At 40.1% G+C, this 24,654-nt stretch overlaps 1 protein-coding gene across 1 annotated transcript in view; it reads right to left on the reverse strand.

The window, feature by feature from the left end:
* Positions 1-24,654, reverse strand: part of spred2b (sprouty related EVH1 domain containing 2b) — a 37,943-nt gene that overhangs the window by 4,471 nt on the left and 8,818 nt on the right. Inside the window, exons 2-5 of the mRNA XM_066679759.1 lie at positions 12,013-12,190; positions 11,210-11,378; positions 9,604-9,668; positions 123-278 (exon numbers count right to left, since the gene is read on the reverse strand). Coding sequence (XP_066535856.1) covers positions 123-278; positions 9,604-9,668; positions 11,210-11,378; positions 12,013-12,190 — 568 coding nt within the window. The remainder of the gene's footprint in view (positions 1-122; positions 279-9,603; positions 9,669-11,209; positions 11,379-12,012; positions 12,191-24,654) is intronic.

The raw sequence follows: 24,654 nt of genomic DNA on the forward strand, positions 1-24,654 counted from the left end.
TGTATTCAACTGAATATAGGTTGAAAAGAATTTGCAATCGTATTTTGTTTTCTTTATGTTTTACACAACTTCATTGGAATTGGGGTTGTTTGTATATGTTCTCTGAGTCATATGTTACACACCTGGTCCAGAAAGTAGCGTTCTGATGTCCTGTATGGCTCGTGAAAGTGCCCCAGGATGCAGTGATGGCGGTGTGGCTCATAGAATGTGGTGGTGGCCAGAGGCTGTATGACCTGCTCCTTCTTCTGAGAGGAATTGGATGAGCTATCAGTGGCGGTCTGTGACAAAAAAGAGAAAGAAAAATCAAACCCAATCAAATCCATAACTATAATATAAGGGTCTACAATCAAAGCAAAAGATCTGCTGTCAGAGGAAAAGAAAAGGAAAGGAAGGTGAAGATGTATGATGTGTGGTCCAGTGTTCAAGACAAGATAAAAAGACTCAGCAAACAGGTGCTCTGCTGAGTAAGTGCAGCTTTCCATGATCTCATGGGCTACTGGCACTGATTTGTAGCTACACACACACACACACACACACACACACACACACACACACACATCAGTGTAGTGAAACTTCAGTATGAAATTGAAAAAAAAGCCCCCAGGCTACAGGATTTGTAAAAACCTCTCTGAAGTTTCCCTGTTATTAGAGAGCCTCTAAATGAAACCAGTTTCTTGGCCATCACACAGAAAACCCAAAGCACTCATCCATGACATCATCATTCAGCAGAGAGCGATGGAGTAACTCCTTGGTTAAAATGCATGAACTCACTATAGGCCATTCTGTTCCTATAGAAATAAAAGAAGTGCCTTTAACACTAATTCAAGTAATGATAATTAAAAAATGTGTATCATAAAGTAAAAAGTTACTAAACAGGCATATTTTGGTAAAGTTTCATTGGTCAAGTTACAAAAATTGTTCTAGTATTCTATGTCCATCTAATAGCAATAAAACCATAATAATACCCTGGGTCAGTATTGGCATTGACACTGGCATTACTCTGAATTTGTCTACATAATTAACATACAGAGTTGGGTCACATGGCGGTGCAGCAGGTAGTATCGCTCTCACACAGCTCCAGGGACATGGGGTCATGTGTTCGAACCCTGCTCTGGGTGAGTGTCTGTGAGGAGTTTGGTGTGTTTTCCCTGTGTCTGCATGGGTTTCCTCCGGGTGCTCTGGTTTCCTCCCACGGTCCAAAAACACATGTTTGTAAGTGGATAGGTGACTCTATAGGTGTAAGTGTGTGAGTGAATGTGTGAGTGTGTATCGTCCTGCAAAGGACTGCGTGTGTTTCTGCTTTGTGCCCAATGATTCCAGTTAGGCTCCGGAACTACCACGACCCTGAACTGGATAAGCGGTTACAGATAATGAATGAATGAACTAGAGTTTTCAGTATGGTACTGTATAGTCCATCAGCCACTTTTCAGATGACCCTAAACCTACCAGAGCTGGTACGAGTCAGAACACACAGCCAACTTCTAAGAGTGAACTTAGGCAGTGATAATAGTCACTGTCTAAGTTTCTTTGGTAAACTGAAAGCAACTCTTCCAAAGAAAATGGAAGTCGAAGAGTGGAAACAGCATCTACTGTTAAAAACATAATAGTTATTGAGGCTTTTGTAAAATATTCTGTTAATCTGTTTTTATTATGCTTTATCTCTTTTTTCTGATGTATAATCAGGCAGAAGGGAAATAAGTCTTTTTCACAGCTCTGTGCCAGCCATTTTCTCTGCCAGGTAGGAGTCGAGCAGCGACCCTGAAAACTGTTCTGTTTCAGCCTGTCTGAGAGTCAATGGAGATGGGCCGTGCTTTCTGGCACTTTCATTCATTCTCTCTCTCTCTCTCTCTCTCTCTCTCTCTCTCGTTCATGTGAGCAGAAAACGCAGCCTTTCTCTCCCAGGCTGCACTCCAATGAAAACTTTGGCGCACTTGCTAGACACAAAACATAAGAGCCGTGCAGACAGCCAGCTCCCTGTGGAGGTGGGCTGAGCGGACAGACAGCCTGGCCGGATAGGACATGGCTTCAGTGATTAGTGGCTGAAAGTGCTGCTTCCTTTTGGCTGCACTGCTTCCCTCTTAAGCCACCACCTGCCAGGTGGAGTGTACAGCTAGACACACATACACACACAATACATTGACTGGGGTCCAAAGGTTTGACACCGCTAGTGAAAATGCAATTTCTTTCTAATATAATATATAACTGAATACATATTTACATCCCATGTTTTATCTAACATTTTAATGACACATATAGCTCTGTATATAATTAGCAATGTATGACAGTGTACACTTGACCTTCATTCAGTGTTCACATCATTAGGCAAAAGCCTACAACGAGTAGATCAAACGAGTAGAGCTGCCTCAACACATACTTCAAACCTAAGAAAAGACCCTTAACATGCTCAAATGTCACACATTTACTTTATATTTCAATAATGATTTAGTGCTTGCAGAGTGATGTGCTTTACATGGAAATATTACACAGGCTTCAGCATCTTCAGAATGTGCCTGTGATTTGAGTAAATGTGATTAATCAAAGAATTGTTAGACACAAAGATTTCGAAAGCCCTGAACATATTTATGAGCTGCCATTCATTGACGTGTAAATGTTGCCCATTTCAAATCCACTCAGAGATTCCACTAACCAATAAATGCCTGCCAATTTTCGATTATTTGCCACCATCATTCAAAGTTCTACCTGTTCAACAAGTGATTTCTTACATTGCAGAGAAACAACAGAAGCCATTATGCCCCTACCACATGCGACAGATCCCTATGAACATAGCAGAGGACTAGAGAATGTTTAGCATTAAAGCAAATAATACATCAGCAAAAATCTAAGTCAGAATATTTGCAATGTCACTGTCACCGACTTCATAGACCAATTAATGCACCTCCCAAAATGGGGGAGAAAGTGCCCGTCAAACTGAGCTTTTACAGCTTCCCATGTGTGAGTTGAGGCTGAGCAGCAGCAGGGCAGGCTGAAGAGTAGTCCCAGGACAGTGGCCCAAGCTAGGCTCACTCTCTGCAGGCTCCAACCCCAGCATGGTGCGACCCGGGCAGGTCGGGCACTTACACTTCGTGTTCATACAAAACCCTCAGAACTGTCAGCCAAAAATAATACAGGCGTCCCTCACAGTGCTGCCAAGAGCCCAAGCCAACATGATTTAAAAATATGTTTAGGAGGAAAGCTGGACCAGGCCTGCTGGAGATAATTAAAAACACAGACCCGTTTTGAATGTTTACACGGCAGGCCCAAAGCGCTGGGGCCAAGTGTGCTGGCCCAAGAGGGAGAGAATAGTAAGGAGAACTGAGTGGGAATGAAAAGAAGGGAAATAGAGGGGGGAGAGAGAGAGAGAGAGAGAGAGAGCAAGCAAACGCAGCAAATTTTACAAAAAGCACCAACACTCTTAAAATCAGTCATCTTATCAAAGGGCTCTAAACTTAGTTGTGTGGTAGAGATAAAGAGAGACTTGAAAGGCACATGTGGCCTGACTCTGATTCAAAGGCATACCTTCATAGCAAGCCCAGCAAATACAGCCTGCTTAATGACTCACAATCAGTGGCACACTGGGGGAGGGCAGAGATAATGAGTGGGGGGGGAGAGAGAGAGAGAGAGAGAGAGAGAGAGAGAGAGAGAGAGCAGCTAGTGCATTGACGTTTTTAAGGGGAACTGGAGTCTTTTGGGCAATTTCACAAATGGGTCCCCTTTATTAAGTTAGACTGGCCCAGTCACCCCCCAGGCACCAAACCATACCAGACCAATCCAAATCAGACCAGCCTGAACAATACCACATCAAACTGGGTTAAACTTCATGGGACATTACATGACCCCAAAAGACATGGGGAGGTGTGTGTGTGTGTGTATGAGGGGGGGGTTGGACTGAGTGTGGCAAAAGCAGACCTTATGAAAAGCCTTAGCCACATAGCATAAAATGAAAGCGTATGCCTTTTTATGCTATGTGGCTAAAGCTTTATGAGATTATGAGATTTAAAAAGCTATTTATCTGAGCAGTAAGTGTTTTTTTGCTAAAAAATACAAACAAACAACAAATAATGCCCAACATTAGAATAAAATGAAATAACATTATTCCAGTGTGTGATATTCTGTGTGAATGTATCAGTTTAACTTTTTCCAAATCTCTCCTCGTGGCAGTCCGTATTGTTTGAGGCTATCATCCAATACCTAGTTTTAGCATTTAATAAATAATTATTTTAAATAATGTGTGCTGTTGATTAAACAAATTCATGCGATCAAGGAGAATCTGAACAAAACATTGTTCTTCAAAATCACTCACACCTACTACTTTATAGAAAAGAAATCTAATATTTATTTTTTGTTTTATATTATTATTATTATTATTATAGTTTTTGAATTTACTGTGATTATATATAACTTTATACAAGCAACACACTTACTGAGAAGGCATTAGTTTAAATATATATTTATCTTAGGTGACTAAGACCTCTGCATACTTCTGCAGTACTCTATGTATATATATGTACACACACCCACTCATTTGTAGATATCGTACTTTATCATTTTATGCTAATGACAGAGAGAGAGAGAGAGAGAGAGAGAGAGAGAGAGAGAGAGAGAGAGAAAATTCCCATTTCTTGTTAACATAACACCCCTTACAAAGGGTTCAATGATAAGTCTAGCAATACACATGACAATAATATGCAATAACACAAGAAAAGTTCATAAATAGGCCCTGAGATCTGTCCTGCAGCTGGCGCCCGAAACACAAACGACCAAATGTACCCAACAAGCAAGATATAAGAAATGAAGGAACACACATAAAGAAGCACTTATTCGTTTTCCTTTTTTCCCCTTCCTACTCTCTTTTTTCTCCCTCTCCTCAGCACTGTTAGTCCTTCCTATCCCACTTCCTCTACGTGTCCTCCAGGGCCCTGGCCATGAGCTTCATATACAGTGAGGCCTTTCCTTCACTTGGGCTCTGCTGCAGCACAGGAAGTTGTCAATCACCCCCTCCCTCCTCTTTCCCCAGTTGACAGGCAGCCAGACTGAGAGGTACAGCCTTTTTCTCAAACAGTCAAGTGTGTTTACCGGCTCAACCTGAATCGCTCAGTGTGTGCAGCCGTGGAACTCAAATATATGGCCCACACACAATTTGATTCAACATTTACAGGTTCTTAAGCACTACTGAAGTTGCAAAAATTGCAAAACGTTTTGCAGAATTAGTTTTTACTTTCTGTAGAATTTTAATTTACTCCAATGTTAAACACTGTTAAATATTAGCTTGCCTTCCCTCCAGTATACATTGATACCAATGGGAAGATGACATTCTATCTATATTTCTGAAACATGTGAAACTCTTCTCAAACTGCTCCCAGTGTAACTGGATAGCTTAACACACTTATAGGATAACAATAACTGCCAATTCTGCTTCATCAGGTAACAGAAACTGGCACTAAACTGAATGAGAGAGGGTCATCCAACCTACCAGGAGAATCCAAGGTCAATTGTGCTCTCTAAGCTTCCCAATCAATGATGGCTGTGGCATCACCAGAGACTGAACACATAATTCTCTGTGATAGGGACAATTTGTAGACAGTGGCACCATTAGGGGCCCAAACAAATCCATATATGGTTAGAAGAGTTAAGATTCAAGATTCATTAAACTTAGTGTTATATGTGCAGTAACTCACTGCACCACTGAACAGTGAAATATGCATTCTGCTGTTCCAGCTAAGATAATAACAAATCTAAAAATATAACAAGAAAAAGAAAAGAAAAACAGAAAAAAAATGAAAGAAAGGAAAATGATAGAATATATTATTTACAACATACTAACCTCACACATAAATAAAATCATGAACCAAACATTTCTTGGCTACATAACTGTATTTGGAATAAGGAGAAAATGGTGTTTGCAAAATTATCAGGAACTGTTTATGAAGAAGTATTTTTATCATGTCTTCAGTTCAAAACATGCCCCCAGCCAGCATCTAATGACACAAGATCACTCAAAACAATGTCTAATCCACCATGCTACAAACATCTATGAGTACCGGCTGTAAGTGTAGAGTGTTAAATCTACAGGGCTGAACTATCACACATATTTAAAGGAGGGAGGTAAAGATTGTAAACAGTATGTGAGGTGGATTGGCCTGCTCTACCACTGAATGCATTGATAGTGACTCATTTAGAGCTGAGCTTCTTTTTCTTTCTCTGTCTCTCATCTGCATGACAGCACAATACTATGGCTGATGAAACAGATCCTTCAGAGTCATGTGTGCAGAGCCCTGCCCAAGCTAAGCCTAGGACAGGTTACAGGGTACTGTAGAGAAGAAAGGGACACATTTTCAATTAAAAGCTGTATTTCATAATGCAATGGTACTCTTATTTACTTCTTAACTGGAAAAGAAATGTTTTTTTTACCTTTTTCTTTTCCAGGAACTATAGTACATGGCCAGTTCTTGAGGCCATTCTTGTTCTAGCATGAGGCCTGTCTTCTTACTATTTCTATGTGTGTGTGTGTGTGTGTGTGTGTGTGTGTAAGTATATTTAAGTGACACACCCAGTTAAATGGACGTGGTTCAGCAGCAGTCTCTGAATGACTCCTCTGCCCTGTTCTGAATGGACTAAAATAGTCTAGGGTTAAGTATAGGTTAGTTCAGGAGGAATAATTTGGGAGGAATGTACACCCAGGCTGTAGCTGTAGCAGCAGCAGCAGCAGAGCAGCAGCAACAGCTCACCCCCCTCCTGCAGAATCTTCTGAAGCTGTAAATCCGGAACAGCAATTCTGCTGTCTACGGCCACTTGCCTCCCACAAGCAATATTTGGAAAGGTCATCAATGGCAGCCCTGGGCCTCCATCAACTGCACTGGTTGCAGATCGACATGGGGGTTCTGCATGGCTTATTTGTGCTGCAAAAGCATGTGATATGTCAACACTGGGACTTAATAACTGTGACTTAATAAAAGTGATACAAAACTGAAAATCAAGTGAATATATATATATATATATATATATATATATATATATATATATATATATATATATATAAACTAACTGTTTGAATCAAGACTGATTCAAGAGCACATAAATTCAGTAATAAAAAAACAAAAAAACAAGACACTGACTTGAGTTTCCTGTGGATCTCAGGATGCCTGGATTAGCATGCGATGCTTTTTGGCCAGAAAGTGAGACAGACAGCAAGGGGAAGAGGAGCCATGAGGTTTCCCCTGCACATCACCCCTCCCCCCTCAACACACACACAGCCACGCACACATAACCCCCCACCCCCCACCCCCTCACCAACCCTGCCCATCCCCCTGCCCTGGGCAGCAGTAAATCAGGATGGCAGTTAGCTAGGAAGCAGCTGCTAATGATAGTTTTACTGAGGGGTGCAGGAAGTCACCTCCTGACCCTGCCTGCTGCTCCTCGTCTCCCGTGACTAGAACCGAAAAAGAGAACGGAAAAGAGAGGGAGGGAGAGAGAGAGAGACCGAGAGAGGGAGAGAGAGAAAGAGAGTGGAGGACGTCAGAAGGCTACAGGAAAACTGCCCTGTATCCCGTTATCACTTCCACCATCTCCAATGAAACAAAGGGCCGTCTCTCTGACTGCAGCCTCTGCAGGGTAAAAATATCACAAGGACCCGGCCTTCTCTGGGATGCTTTACGCGCACACAGACACACACACATACACACACACACACACACACACACAGAAAATAAAACACAGGAAAAACAGCTGGGATAAGGAAATCGTGTGATATATGTTTAAAGACATTTAGGCCTGTCAAGGCTTTTCAATCTCTCCATTTCACCTAAAGAAGACATTTTAATGTGTTTGAAACATATGAAGACAACTGTGAAGAGTGTAAAAAAAGAGTGGAGTAAAGCTACAAAAACAACAAATGAGGTATAGGCATTCTGCAGAGGTGAAGTGTTCAATTACGACTGCTACTTAACACGTTGTAGACATTACCCAGATGAGCTGTACGTGGAACGCAAATGTCTGATCATTTGTAACAGACATTATATACTTTATTCTGCTAGCCCCCTAGTACAAACTCTGGAGGTAGCATTTTACGATAAGAGTACATTAATCGATGGTACTTAAGGAAGTGTTAAATGACTAGACAATAAAAGGTAAAAAATCATTAATTAATGACAGAAACAAGAACTAGCTCCTTTTTGGGTTGTATAAAATCCTAAAGGAATGCTATGTAATATTTTTACCTTAACATTACAGCTTCAAAATCTCTGTGATGTTTCACTGAGTGATAATACAGAGAATAGAGCCTCTGATGTTGCTCCTCCAGGCTCAGCACTGCAGACACTGCACTATGTAACTTTTGCAGGAGGGTAGGAAACAACCCTCTCCCTCCCCCCAGAGGACCCACTGAGACCCTGAACTGGATAAGCGGTTACAGACAATGAATGAATGAAGAATGAACAAGTAGAACTAAAATACCAAATATAACACAGTGTTCCTTTAACGCTAGTTCATGTTTATTATCTTTACTTAATGATTTTTTATGACATTACATTTACTTTAAGGTTTATTACTGTCTTAAAAATCATGAACTATTTTTCCCTTATTGTGAAGCAGGTAACTTTCTGGAGAAATTTCAGTGAATTCATGCTGTGCCTCCTGCACACACTACACATACGCAGCTCCATGCCTAAACCATGCTGAACATTTCACTTTGTGAGAATTTGTCTGACTCAGAAAATCTCTGGCTGTACTTTACATGTTTCAGGGCACCTCTGAAAAATGCCTGGACCTGATTCTCCATAGTATAAGATCAAGTTCATATGTGAAAATGCATCTTTCAGTCCATTCACTGTTTAACAAACAGTTTTCACTGTCAAACTTTCTTGTACAAAGCATATGAAGGCAGCATTTTAGCATAAAGACATGATACTATCCCTGTTTCAATTTGCTAAGCAAATTTGAAAAATTGAAAGAAGATTTTGTATTGGTCCATTATTAATTGCATTTAGGTCCAGACCGGATTCCACCTACTGAGATGTTCTGGTCTAAATATTACTGGAGTCTGTTAATTTAACTGTATGTCCAACTTACTGTAATGATGCCTGAATATGGCTCAGTCTGCTCAGAAGATGCCAGTTAATTCCAGTGTTTAGGTTTCTGTTGAAACAGCTACTAACACAAACCTACCACTTGTGATATATGAACTTTCATGTATTTTACACAGTCCTGTCTAATATCTGTGATGACTGAGAAATTATGGAGTCTGGTAACTCCAGAGATGGTGTGTTTGAACAAACTGATGAAGGATTGAGCAGCAAATCTGAACAGCTTTGAATAACCAACATTTTGTGAAAAGGAAATGTGTCACAGTACTAATGAGTAGGTTCCTAAATAGGCTGGTAAAAGCATGTGCAAGTAATGTGGTATAATTTCTCACAATAACAATAAACATCATCCTATGGCCCAAACTAAAATACGACTCTTTATATAAATAAATCAAAATGCCATCTGCATTCACGGTTTTACTGAATTATGTTCGATATGCAAAGGACAAACAATGTCCTCACAAACTGCAACTGGCAAAGTGGCAAAGTGGCAAGTGTTTCCTCTGAGAGATAAAAAGGAGCTTACTGTGAATACATCATCGTCGCCCAGCTCTGCCTCATTCTGGAGTGTTGAAGAGGAAGTTGTGGAACCTAAAATAAAATACACAAAGAAGACATGAGCAGACAGAACCTCACATATCCTGTCTGTTACAGGTTGGGGAAGCGGAAAGTAAGAGGAAGAGTGAGATACCATGCACAAAGAAAGGGGCAAACAGACAAAAGAATGAAAAGCTGAGAGAGAGAGAGAGAGGGAGAGAGAGAGGGGGAGTGGGAAGGAGAGACAAACAAGAGTGAAACACACATAACTGGTCACATGTGGCTGCTGACTAGAGGATGAAACCCAACTCCGAGCAGCCATTCCAGAGTCAATCGCCAAGATCTGTATCACATTCACACTGTCAACATGAGACTAGTGTATAGTCTCTGAAGCTGGTTATACAGCTAGCCGCTTTTAGATCCCTCACAGGCCTGTATGTATTCTTCAGATAAGTCTGCGGCATGCCTCAGCAGTGTACTTTGCGGAAAAGAAAATGTACTTTTAACAATGAAAGCAAAACAGCACCAAGTGTGAGCTAAACGTTTCTTTTAACTACAATATGCAGCTCCTGAATTGTAAAAAAACAGGGAAGCACACCTTCATGCTTAGCATGATATTCCCAGTGAGTTGGTCAGAATATAATGAGCGTGATCAAATAACTCAAACTGCAAATTAAACTCAGCTGTAAAAACAAACATTCTGCTTTGCTCTATCTCTTTGCTGTCATGTTGTTTTGACTATGTGATGAAACCATTGTGCACAGACAGGAGGCTTTTACAGGTTCTCTAGAATCACCTGCAAGACTCACTGCCATTGATTTTTGCTCTTGCAACTCAACGGATAATCTAGTGTGTCACATTCAGGTTTATCGAATGTAATCTAGAAATGATGTTGCTGATATGATAACTTTTAGAATCTGCCAATATTAACTCTTTATTACTTCCATTATATTTTCAAAACCCACAGGCTACCAAGGGGTCCAGTGGCCTAAGTGTTGGCTCTATCTTCAGGAGGCCAAGAGTTCTCAGAGACTACAATATGTTTCTCTCTCTCTGGGTGGATGGAATGGCCCCCTCCCTTCTCTAATCAAACAACTTGGTGCCAGCCATTTTTCTAAGTTTCTCACCTAAGATGAGCATCTAAAAGTGAGCTATCAGCACAAAAACTCCACTACCCCCCCCCCCAACTACCCCACAGCTAACAACATGCATTAGACCACTTTTGTGTGCTATTTCCCGCCCAAATATTTACAATTAATTTGACAATTAAAACTTTTCTCTTCACATCAATCCTGTTTTAATCCTCATGTTTGCATCCCTAGCAAGCATATCTGTCCATCCCTACCACAAAAATAAAGATGGTAAGATTGAGAGAGAGAGAGAAAGAGACTTCCATCATTTTTCAGAAAATGAAACATCACAAATTCTCAGTAGCTTTGAGGACACACCCCTCTGAGAGGTCTGGTCTAGACCTGCAAATAAACTGATGGTGCTCAGGAAAAGAAAAATTGCATTTTAGGGCCATAAGATAAAGCACAGAAATAGACCATAACCTCGGACGCATTCATATACTCTGTGCTTTTAGCTGCACTTACCTTCCGTAATGTCCTCCAAAGCTTTCCGTACCCCTCGGTCAAAGGCGCGGGCATCGGCAGGACTCTGGAACGTGAGACCACACTTCTTGTTGTCAACCTTCCAGTGGTGAAATGTGGGCGTGGCCTTGGTGTAGATCAAGTCTTTCCGAACAAAACATTCCAGAATCACCTGCCAGTCAAAACAACTGTCTGTCAGAAACAAGCAACCAGACGCTTTGGCACCATTTAAAGCATCGGTTTCCAGGGCTGGTCTTGCAGAATTCCTGCTCTCTAACTTGTTAATAAACTAACATCTACGATAAAGTGTTCAGAAAAGCAGAAAGAAAACAAGAATATGCAGGACAGGGTAGTCCAAAGAATAATCTGCAGCAGAGGTCAGATGCATTTCTCGGTCATAACATCACTGAAGTCTTTTCCAATCATCAGAAAACAGCAAGGAAATGTAGCTGACACTGTTGAGAAAATAGGTGGCTGTAAGACATGTATCCTTCACTGCCCACAGTTAACACAGTTTGTTTCGTCTATACCACACAGAACACAAAATAGTAAATGTAGAATCTGGAGATCAGATGTTTTTGGCTTTGTTTTAGCTTCACTGGACTAGACTGTTTCATTGGAATGACCAGTAAGCTCCCATTGCTACAGACATCCTACCTTTGGCTTTGAGATGTAGTACAATTACATTACAGTGAACAATGTTAAAAGGTAAATAGCAGTTAACAGTATCATGTGGTGTGTTGCATTTGTGCAGAACCATGTGAAGTGGACAAAGACCAGGTGTCCAGGTGGCCTGTCAGTATTACCTGCTTGTCTTTGAGGCGTTCTCCATGGATGAGGAAGTCGCTGTGACCACTCAACTCCACAGGCGTCACCTTGCAAACTCCCACTCTGCTGAGCCCCCCGCCCTCCTGTGCTAGCCAACCCCCACTCGAGTCATCCCGGGTCATAACCACCGCTTTGACGCGCACAATATAACTGTCACTGCAAGAGAGAATAAGGGGAGAGAGAGAAAAGGAAAATTGTTTGGGACATTTGTCTTCTTAAACATTATATCAGGGCAAACTCCACATGTTTTCCATTCATCCAGGACTTTGCACAAAACAAAACAGAGTATACATTACGTCACACATTCCAATGAGGCAATTAAGCATCAGCAACTCAAGCATAACACAGGCAATGTCAATGTGTGACTCCTACAGTAAACGTTTTGGTAGGCTATGTTACTCATGCCCAGAAGACATAAACATAGAAGGATCAAGGTTAAAATATAATAATAATAATAAATAAATAAATAAATTCAAATGCACAAAATGCTCCTCTTAAAGTATCAGGAACTAGTCAAAAGCTTGGGCACAGTTTACTTTCACATTCACTTGACTTGGCAATGCAAACAGCTCAGCAAGTCTTCTCTTCCATTCTTCCTCTGTAATGCTTAGCAAGCCAGGAGTCAGCCTTATATGGTAACCTGAGTCTGTGTGTGTTCAATAATTAACTAGGGAGGAGAGAATGAGAACGAGAGAGTGAGAAAGCAAAGGCAAGGAAAGAGAGAGAGAGAGAGAGAGAGAGAGAGAGAGAGAGAGAGAGGGATAAGGAGGTGAAGCCAGTAAATCAATACACTTCAAGCACAAGAGGAAGGCATTAAAGGCCTTTCTCTCTTTCTCAAACAAATGTGTATGCACACAGTTAAGGTTAGGGTATCTTTGGGTTCACTGATATCAATATAAGTGTTGGCACACTGAAAAGTGACAGTACAACATGTAGAGACTGGCCTCTGAAAGAGAGGGATCAGATGAGAGGACACACTGAAAAAAGGCCCAAGTTTTGTAATCTTGGCAGTAGGCCATGTCTGATCCTTCAGCATGTTTTAAGACTGCTCTGCAATTTCATGACATTGGTAATTAATATACTCAAAGCCTATGCCATGCTGGACCATTCTGGACACACTGTGGCTATACCTGTGGAAAGAGAGAGAGAGAGAGAGAGAGAGAAACAGACAGACAGAGGATATGTGTGTATGTATAATAAAGGCTGTGGGATTAGAATTAATGATTGGGGAAGTCCAGAGGGAGAAGACCAGTCTAATGTACTGGTGCTGAGAGAGAGTGAAACCAGGGAGCCTCCACATGCCAGAGTCATCGGATATCAATCTGTAATTAAAATCAAATCAAGCCCACTAAAACAAGGTGTTCCTCATAATCGAATGGAGGAGTGCAGGCATTCAGAACTGAAGTAGGTTTCGTGGTCCTGCAGCCTTGTGTGCAGAGGCATTGTGGAGAGTTTGAGGAGTCCTCAGTCCAGCTGAATTTTAAAAACACAAAATTTTAGCCTAGTGCTGTGCATTTTCAGTACTGCAACCTAGCACTTGTCATGAACTAATATAAAGAAGTTCAATATCATTCATTCATTCATTCATAGCGAGATTACACCCTGGAGGGGGCGCCAGTCCTTCACAGGGCAACACAGACACACACACATCCACTCACACACTCGCACCTACGGACACTTTTGAGTCACCAATCCACCTACCAACGTGTGTTTTTGGACTGTGGGAAGAAAGCGGAGCACCTGTAGGAAACCCACGTGGACACATGGAGAACACACCAAACTCCTCACAGATAGTCACCAGGAGCGGGACTCGAACCCACACCCTCCAGGTCCCTGGAGCTGTGTGACTGCGACACTACCTGCTGCACCACTGTGCTGCCAAAATCTAAACATTTACATATAATTTGAATGTTTATTAAAATGAGAAATGTTGATTACAAAACATTTGTTTTTCGTCACTCTCCTACTTTGCTCTAAGCAAATGTGTTTAAATAACAGCACCTCTATTTCAGTTTCTCTGGATCATTACAGATCAATTAATAATCTGTTCATCTCAAGTATGTAGATGTACTGCAACAATCAAGAACTTCTATTCACAATTCTACACCACTTCATTCCCTACACCTGTTTAATATGTAGAACAAAAGCAGAAAATAAATTCCATTCTATTGCGCCAATTACATATATATTTAAATATATACATTTTCCTGAAGCCAATGAGCTAAACTTTAAAATAGCTTAAACCATTCATGGAACAAACAGTTTGTAGCCTAAATCATGAAACCTGCCTATAGCATATACTGTAAACATACCAGCAAAAATAGCCAGCATAAAAACGAATGTTTGATAAATTCTGCCTTTTTTATTTCTTTGTGTCTGTTTAGAATTAGAGTGTTGATTTTACTCATTATTTGTCAGCAATACTTAAATATGACATTTAAAATAATCATTTTTCTAAGGGCTATGGTTAAAGCCAATGACCACATCCTGGCTATGGCCCTTACATGCTGAAGCTCATTTGGAGCAGCTGAGATCTAAATACCTTGCTGAAGGGCACATAGGAAGCACTCAGCAGAACAATGCATATCTGTGTAACTCTCTAGTACTGAGTGCATATCTCTGGTGAGTCAAAGTTAGAAAAACTATTAGTATTTACTTGTAAATAACATTTCAATGAATAATGTGTGAAAACGACAGTTTGAGATGAACGCTAATAAATAAATCCTTACTGAAATAGACGCAGAACTGAGCTGTGAGCACTCGTCGCTAATGCAGGCAGGAGAGAGAAAATGTCACATACATGTGTATGTGTGTGTTGGGGGGTGGTTGTGAGTCATTATAGCCATCTGTGATGTTGAAATTCACTCCCTTTATCTATTTTGAGGCCATCACCTACTGTTTAGGGTGTATGGCGAGGGTCACTGAGAGCTGAATTTTAGCACAGAGTTTACACTGAGGATGAGGCGATGGCGCTGAGTTCCTGTCTGTTATTAGGACCCAACAGATATATTGTTCAAACAATAAATGATGTCCCAGAGTTTGTAGGTATCCTACATGTTCCACTAAAAAGCAAAATCAAAAGGATACTAAAAATCACATCTTTTTATATTGTAATGGTATAAACCTGCATTCTGTTACAGAAACAGAACCTATTACAATTAAATCTATTTTTGCCCTTCACATGTGCTCCCACCACACCTGATGCACATGATGAGCTAATTAACAACCCCTTCCAAAGCTGAAGTGGGTGTGATTTAGGCCCGTCCACATGGATCCCTTTTTCTTTTCTCTTTTTTGAAAATGTCCCCTCTAGACAAAAACAGCTCCATTATCTTGCCAATCCAATAGGAGTCCACAGTACCTCTTAAAGAGAGGCTTCAAAACACCATGACACATGTTTGTCGTTCAGAAAATCTGTGTCTGACGCCTGCTTTAAAATCCTGCTGCAGCTCCCACTAACTCTCTCTCTCTAACTCACAAGTACACAGTGCAGCTAAAGGCACAGAGTACATGAGTTAACCAGAACTGAAAAAGTGTGGTATGACAGAGTTTTAGGGCAACGGCATTGAAAAAAATATAAATAAGATTCAGAAAGTAAAGTCAATGTTCTGAGAATAATCTTTAAATAATTCTGAGAAAAAAAGGTCAGTATAATTCCGAGAATAAAGTCAGAATATTTAGAGAAACACTGTTATTATTTACTATAATATGTAGACAGACAGACTCACAGTCTGTGCACTATAGAGAAAGTTGTAAAAGTAGCAGTGAAATTAACAGAATTATTAAATAAATCCACACAACATGACGACTAAACTGTACCATAGTATGTTTCATAGTATGACTTCAGCAACACACCGGATTCACTGCGGTTGTGTCTGCCCTATTAATCGTGCAGCTAATTATTCTGAGATTGTTCTCAGAATTCTGACTTTATTCTCTAAATCTTTTTTTTCACTGCTGTGGATCAAACCTCCCTTGTAGGGTGGACTGCTGAGTTTTTTTTTATTATTATTTTACCGGTGTAGAGCCCGAATATGGGTGGAGTGGAGAACTGCCTTTATCAATAGCCACATTTATCAAAAAAAAAATCCTGAATCTCAAAATTAAAAACGAATACCTACCCAAGAAACTAATATCCAAATATAAATATTCAAGGCCAGCCCTAGTTGACATTTTACACATTTTCTTTCCAGGTTACAAACATTGTCAGACCTTGTGAGTACAATACACACATAATTAATTGTTGGTTTGAAAAATTAGCTGAATCTATGCATCTGCAAAAAAAAACAACATTTTTCTGCTGATGTTGATATGACCACACATCCCTTAATCAGTGTACATAATAAGTAACACTGAAACTTAATTTGTAAATCTGTTACAAAAATTCACGTTTAGTTATGTCCTAGATGTTGGGCAAAGTCACTTAAAGGCTTCAGTCAATAAATCTATACAAAAACAACTCCAATCCTAAAATCTAAAGATATATAAACAGTTTGCCTAGACAGAATGAGCATCTGTTACATAATATAGCAGATCTGGGAAGTTAGCATTCGCCTCAAAGTCTCTGAGGAAGCATGTTCCTGCCCTCAGCTTCCCAGTTTCAGGGCATTTCATGAGAATAGGGGAGTTGGAATTGCCAGTGACTAAACTGTGGAGAAAGCAGGATATAAAAAAAAAACTTGCAGCTTTTGTTATATATATATATTTTTTTTACAGTAAGAGCTGTAAGTCATGGTGGGCGGCACGGTGAGGCAGCAGGTAGTGTCCCCTCCAGGGTGTGTCCCTGCCCTGCACCCAATGATTCCGGATAGGCTCCGGACCCACCGCAACCCTGAATTGGAGAAGCAGTTACAGACAATAAATGAAAGAACGTAAGAAGAATGTAAGTCATGGTCAGTTCATGTCATGCATGTATTAATACCAATGTATAATCCCTAAAAGTCCTGCAATTTCATTAAAAACGAATACTATTCTGACCTTAGAACAGAATTATTACTCTCCTTACAGTGATGCTAGTAATTGATCTTAATTTGTATTGCACCTCCCATGTAGCATTATAGGACACCTACCATCTGGCATTTGGGGTGAAAAATAAGGGTTATAATGTTACATGTCTTCAATGGACAAAAAGTAGAACTAACACACACTCTTTCTCTCTCTCTCTCTCTCTCTCTCACACACACACACACACGCTGAAATAACAGAATGTACGAAGGCGTCTGAAGCCATGACTCTCCCTGCTTGTTGCTATCCCAGGCTGTAAGGTGTCTCACTGCGTCCTCTCTCCCATCTGTGCTCAGAACCGTGTGCACAGAAGCAGGCCTAGAGCCAGCGTCACACCTCAGCCATCAAAGCCAAGCAACATCTCAAACACCATCACAACAACTTGCTAAAGCACTGTGTGTTGGAGGCTTCAGTTCACAGCATGCACATCCGGATCACCCAGTAGCATTTCCAAATTTCATTCAGTTATCCCCCTCCTATTCATATTAAAAAGCAAAGCAATGTTCTCCTTAAGATTGACACAAAGTGAGGTGACACACAAAAATGCACCAATACAGAATATGAAACTTCTGCAGCATTAACAGCAGGGCTCTGCAATATCGTATTTTGCGCAGTAATATCACAAAATGTTTTCACAAAAACAAAAAAAAAAATCAATATCATGATAATGTTGATATTCTGACTTGTTTACGTAATGACATCATGCAGTTACACGTAATAGAGCATACATTTATTATGTGAGTCATTTAGGCACAGCGTCAGGTATGGTGGAAATTGACTCCAGCCATGTGAAGGTGGCTTGGAAATAAAATATCAATATTCGATATATATTTTTAACAATGTCAGAACCTTGGTGAATTACGGTTGTTTACAAAATAAGCAAACACTTACACATTTATTTGTTTTTCATTCTGATTGTTTGAAATAGTTTGATTTGTATGAAAATATAATGTTATATATTCATTCATTCATTCATTATCTGTAACTGCTTATCCAATTCAGGGTCGCGGTGGGTCCAGAGAATCATTGGGCGCAAGGCGGGAATACACCCTGGAGGGGGTGCCAGTCCTTCACAGGGCAACACACACACACACACACACACTCAAACCTACGGACACTTTTGAGTCGCCAATCCACCTACCAACGTGTGTTTTTGGACTGTGGGAGGAAACTGGAGCACCCGGAGGAAACCCACGCAGACACCAACTCCTCACAGACAGTCACCCGGAGCGGGAATCGAACCCACAACCTCCAGGTCCCTGGAGCTGTGTGACTGCGACACTACCTGCTGCGCCACCATGCATATATATAACATAATGTTATATATAATACTTTGTGTATATATAATAAAGTGTGTTCTGGAAATTAATAAAATATATTATAAATAAATAAATAAATTTTTCAGTGTTTTTTCATATCGTCAAGAATATCGTTATCTCCAAATTAACCTGAAATATCGTGATATAATTTTAGGGCATTATTGCCCACCCCTAATTAACAGTAACATTTAATCATAGTCCAGTGCACTGGGCATAAGACTGGCCAAATCTCATTGAAGTTCATTTGAGGTTTTTTGACACTACACCCTAAATCAGTGTCTCCTGATATCAGGGCTATTAGCTAACATTAGGACACATATCACAGAACTTTTCTCCTGAGTATTAATCAAACCCGTGGTCTACCATATGTGGGTAAGTAGTATTTCCCATCACACTAGAACAAATGACAAGCTTTAGTGTATAAATATTAGATGTACATTTCCCATATATGCATACAGTATATCAACAGCTTATATATTACTTAAATATATTGCAACGTTGCCTCATAACAGGACAGTAGGGTTTTGTCTAATGATGAGTTTATCAATGATGAATTTTAAATATTTTTTATATATGTATAAGGGTTCTGCATTCTAAACACTTTAACAATGAAATTCTCTGAGAGTTCCAAAGATGGCAAGAGGGAAAGAATATTCCTTCTTCAAAAAGTAGCAATGACAAGGTCAGAAATTACCCAGATAACCTCATGGGGAATTCTAATGACTTACACCAGAGGTGAAGCTCTACAAGCAGGTGCTTTCTGAATCTATATTGGAAAGGCAGTGGGGGAGTTTGTGACACTGATTCAGCTAAGAGTTTTGAAGAATACAAAAAATAAAGAGGACCCATGACTATGATCTATGAAAATCTTGAATCTAGCCAAATGACTCTGTTGTCCCTTTAGGAGAAAAATATCCTATATGCATCAGTCAGTCATATTATTAAGATGACCTCCTTGTTTCTGCACTCACTCTCCATATCAATGCATATACAGGGTGGGTGTAACTTTGTGGGTGTAACCACAAAGTACACCTGTATGGTCAGTGGAACTGATAAAATGGAGTGTATAAACTAGCAGACATCTTAATGATGTGGCTGACTTGTGTATGCTATAAAATACTGTATATATACATATATAACTTATATCTTAGGTTGAATTGTCCTACAATTCTTGTATCTCTGCATCCCTAGCCAAATGTAAGGTGTTGAATTTACTGAAATTTAAATATTCAGAAGACCCATAATACACTCTTGAAAAGTGTCCTTAAAGAACATTCTTGTAATGTCTATGTGTTGCTATATCAGTCATTAGAGAAGTACTGCTATTAAAGATATATGCACTTACACACACACTCACACATGCAAACACAAACACAGACAATAACTAAAGGTTACAGAAACTCCCATATGATCAGTATGGCATTACACATAGATTTACTGGAAGGCTTTCACTATTTTGCCAAGTATACCTTTAATGGGAAATCACCAAGTCCAGCTGTTCACTTCACATAAAAAGTTACTGTTAACCACTGACCACTGACAGTAAGTATAAGACTTTTCAGAGTAGTCACAGGAATAGGTCCAGCGGGACAACATGTTTGTTCCTTCTGATTGCCCGTGTGTATATACTTGCTCTTTGGCTGGATTTACCCTCAGCGACCAGGTATACTACAAGGGCCATTTAACTGAAGTGAAAAACAACAGTGAGTATTACAGGATCCCCCGTGTACGTGCAACCCAGCAGGGGATTGGAGAAGAGAGAAGTGGAGTGAACTCAGCAGATCACAGGATGGAAATGGTCAGAATTTTCTCTTCATAGTTTAGTCTATTTGATTATGATCAGGGGACACCCCTGTAACAATAGTGACAATAGCAGCTATACAAGGCACAATTGTGCCCGTTCTCACAGTCCCAAATAATATGTCGCCACCTCCTCCCCAAGTCTTGGTGATTTCCACAATGAAGCACATCATGTTGGCATGGAGGGACAAATCCAATCATCTTTTGTCAAAACTCAATGAGCTGAATCAGAAATACAAACCATTTCCTAGACCTTTCCTATTATTTATTATGACAGATTATGACTGTAGAGCTGGAGGAATACTTGGAGGAAATCAGACTGTTTTAAAACTATGTCTACAGTTTCTGTTTCCAAAATTAAGAAATTACCACAAGCAAGAATCACAGAATCTTGGTGTGCCTGTTTAAATCTGATTAAGAGTTCAAAGAACTGCTTACTTTTCAGAATGTGACAAGGGACATACTTACTGTACATAATGTCATTTTGATATTCAAATGTTGATCTGTACATCCCTACTCTAACATGAACAAAAAGACTTTTAGGCCCACACCAATATCTAGTGTAATTTTTCAGCACATAGGATGTGTCAATGCACAATCAATACATTGATAACATTGGGAAATTGGATCTTAATATTCCTGACAGCATTATGGCGGCATATATCATTTAATTTTAGCGCTTTAGCTACGGTAAAATAAATATAATACAGACATATACAGAATACAGAATACAGAATTTTTAACACAGAGCTGTTTAAAAGTTCTGCTCTTAGAGCATACAACAAATACATCATTAAAGGTATGTGAAACAGTCAGATCGATCATAACATCTGTATAATGCAGACCATTTTTAAGCATATTTAAAAAAATGTTGCTAATATGATTTTGTCCTACATACTTAATGAAAAGCACACAGAATGCCTTGTTCATACACCTGAAACCCCAAAGCCTAGCGTGCTTCTGGTCCTGCTGGCCTCAGTAAGAGACAGTAAGAGTGTGCTGCATTTGTGGATTAGGCAGAAGGTGGTAGTTGGTTACATAGGAATTCAGCAAATGTTTTTTCTATTTCTTGCACTGACCACCTGTGTAGTGGACTGTGTGTGGTCAGTCCTTTGTGGGGAGGCCATGAAAGCAGGGTGCTGATAGGTAAGGCTTGCACTGAGGTCTGATAGACCCCACAGTTCCATTTACTTTCTCTATGACTGGGGAGAAGTTAGATTGTTAGTAAATGCATGACAATTTAATGGTTGAGATCCTTTGGCTTTGATACTTGCAGGACAAGAATGTCTAGCACTGCTCTTAGAAGGCCTTAGTCCACTATGGTACAAGAATCTCCCTGCTCATTTAGTGAACACAACAGCTAATAGAGGAGTTGAACAAGGTGTTTCAGAAGAGAAAACAGCACATTGTGCAGGGCACCTGTACACTAGATTGAAACTGGATGCCCCAATATTGGGGTTTATCCCCAGCCTGAAGACTATAGGTTGGAATATGCATGATCCATTAAACAAGTACATGGACTGATATTCAATGCAGATAACCTCACATGCTTCATCTAATCCTGGTGTCCTATGTCCTTGTTGGCACTAGGCTGTCTTCGGTGCCTACAGTGCTGCCTTTTTTGGCCTGTCACAAACCATGACACAATCCTCCATCACCCACACGTGCATACGCCCCCGCATACCCACACACGAAAACCTTGTGATTTGAAACAGCATCCACTAAGACAGTCTTCCCTGTCCTCAAAAAACACAACTGGCAGCCGCAAATGCTGCAGAATGGGGAGGAGGCAGAAATGGAGAAAGACAGAGGCAGTTGAGGAGGAGGAGGAGGAAGATGAAATGCCAACCACTTCTACTCGATCACAGAACAATCTGGATAAACCAGCCACATCTTGGGCTTACCGGCTACTCTCACACATCTCTGTGCATCCAGTGGCGTTGCTCAGGGTATCAGCGGTGCTGGTTTGTCCCCAGTGCGCGAAGGACGGAGACTGGGCTCGGCCATGGGCACTGGCTCTGCATGGAGTGCGCAGCGAAGCTTCAGCTATCCCTACAAACGACGGATGATTCAGTCTCCTTGACAAACACATGGAGCGGTGGAGGATGAGTCATCGGCAGGCAGCCATTCTGCCTTCAGCCGCCGGCCTACAGCCCAATCCTCTCTTGCTTTCTATCCCTCTTTTCCTCTCTTGTGCTCTCCCTTTCTCTCTCTCTCTCTCTCTATCTCACACGCTTTCTTCCACTCTCAGTCTCTTGTGCAGAGGAAGAGAATGTGGTCTCCAAACAGACTGGCTCCAACACACCTACACCTTAAGCTAGAGCTACAGCCAACGACACCCACACATGCTGTGGGAGGGTGGTGCATGTGTGGATATGTGAGCAAAGCTAGGGAGATCAACCTAGCATGAAACAGTGTAGTTACTGTGCACCTCCACATCAAACAATCCACCTACACACTCTATATGCACGCCAAAAAAGGTTTCTGGAGCCTATACAAACACCTACATCTTGAATATTCCTAACATCTGCTTAGAAAAGGAGAGCTTATAGAATAGCACTGCTAAAGTAAATGTGTGTAGTATTCAAGATACACATAACGACTGTCTTACTCTGTCTCCATATGAAGTACAAGAATTGCAGCTATATCTCTCAGTACTGTACTACACCCACACTGGAATTCCTGCACAGTCCATGAGCTCTTAGCTTCCACACACACACGTGACCCAGGAGACTGTAAATGTGATACCTGCAAAGCCTTTTATGTGCCTTTATCTGTGTGCTCAAGCATAAAATCAGGAGACATATACAACAAAACATCCGAAAAAAAAAAAAAAAAACAGGGTTTGAGACAGCCTGGACAAAGGAGATTTTCTTGATAGCCAAGGTCATGACTACCTATAAGTAGTGAAAAAATAGGGCCACTACGTTGTTAACTATAAGCAATTAATCACAAATTATTGATCTATAATATAATAATAACGCCTTTCAAGACACCCAAGGACACTGTGCAGTAAAAGTAAAATGGGAAAAAGTAAAAATAAAAATAGCAGTCAATAACAATAAAATGCACAGAAATAGAAATAAAAAAGAAATAGAAACACAGTTCAGGCTCAGCCATAAGCCAGCTGGAAAAGATGAGCTTTAAGACTAGCTTTGAACACGGCCATGGACGAACAAGCATGTTGATTACAGAAAAAGGGTGCATAAATAAATAAGTGCTGGTTAAAATGAAAGGGCCCATTTGATGCAACAAAACAAAGTTTTCTGCAGAATGTAAACACTTACATTTACAAAGTGTATCATTCACTCCTTCAGCCAAAATAACACATCACCACTCATCTGCTTCAAGAGGTTTTAAATTTAAATAGAGTTATTAGTGGGTTTCACTATTTAACCAAAAGTGAAGCACATATATTTAGTAGGCATGGGAAAACATGACAGTGATCACATGGGTTAAGCAAGAAGATAATCATTTCTTCTCACTCTGTCTCACTTTAGTGCAAACATGTAGAGTTTGAGGATTGAGACACAACCCTGTTCTGCTGTGTCCCCTTTCACACCTGTGAGTGTTGATGGTGAACTTCTGTGCAAAGATCATATTCCTCAGATGAATAATCATTTAGCTGGTGACTCATTAGAAGGCTACTGCCACTAACGTGCTGTAGCGTTTGCTGTATGCCAGTGAACAGCTACTCAGCACATGACCATTGTTTCTATGCTATGTTACACAACCAGTAAAATGTTCTTGTAATCACTGGATCTGCACACAGGATGACTTTGCTGAAACGTGTTCTCAGTCCATTCAAAGTGAAAGCTAAAACTAGATTTTATCTATTTAAGTGCCCAGCAAGATTTCTATACAAACAAATTTGGTTATTGCAGTCTTGAATTATTTTCTATTCGTGTGAAAAAGTGCAGGGCCAAATTCCAATTATTTATTTTAATGAAGTAGTGTGTATAATTAAAGTTTAAATGACTAGTACACTTAAGATTTCAACAGAGAAAATGTATACCATGTCCACTTTATAAATCCAATGCATGTCTTTTTCATTCAAAAACATTTTTAAACATAAATATTACAAATGCCAAATGATACTTCATTCAGACTGGTATACAATTAGCAGACAATTGCTTAAAATAGGTCAGGCATCACCAAGCATATAGGTGACCACTGGGTACTGTAAAAAACTGTGTCTACATTTCTGTACACATTTGATCCATTTTATCACATTTATTCTTGGGCTGAGTGCTCTTAGTCTGATAATCATATGTAAAACAACCACAGTAAACAGTCCTTTTTCCATCCCACAAACAATGATCTGACAATTGTAAAATAATATTTAAATAATAACAATATTAAAAATATGCTGAAATTTTGACAGGCCCAAAAAGAACAATAAATGTGAATTTTAATCAAAATGCAATTCAATAAAGATTGGACGTTTAGCACATTGTCTTAAATTTGTCCACAAATTAATAAAGAACAGAACTGCAC

The sequence above is a fragment of the Hoplias malabaricus genome, chromosome 8 (assembly GCF_029633855.1).
Source record: "Hoplias malabaricus isolate fHopMal1 chromosome 8, fHopMal1.hap1, whole genome shotgun sequence".
In the NCBI taxonomy this organism is placed as follows: Eukaryota; Metazoa; Chordata; class Actinopteri; order Characiformes; family Erythrinidae; genus Hoplias; species Hoplias malabaricus.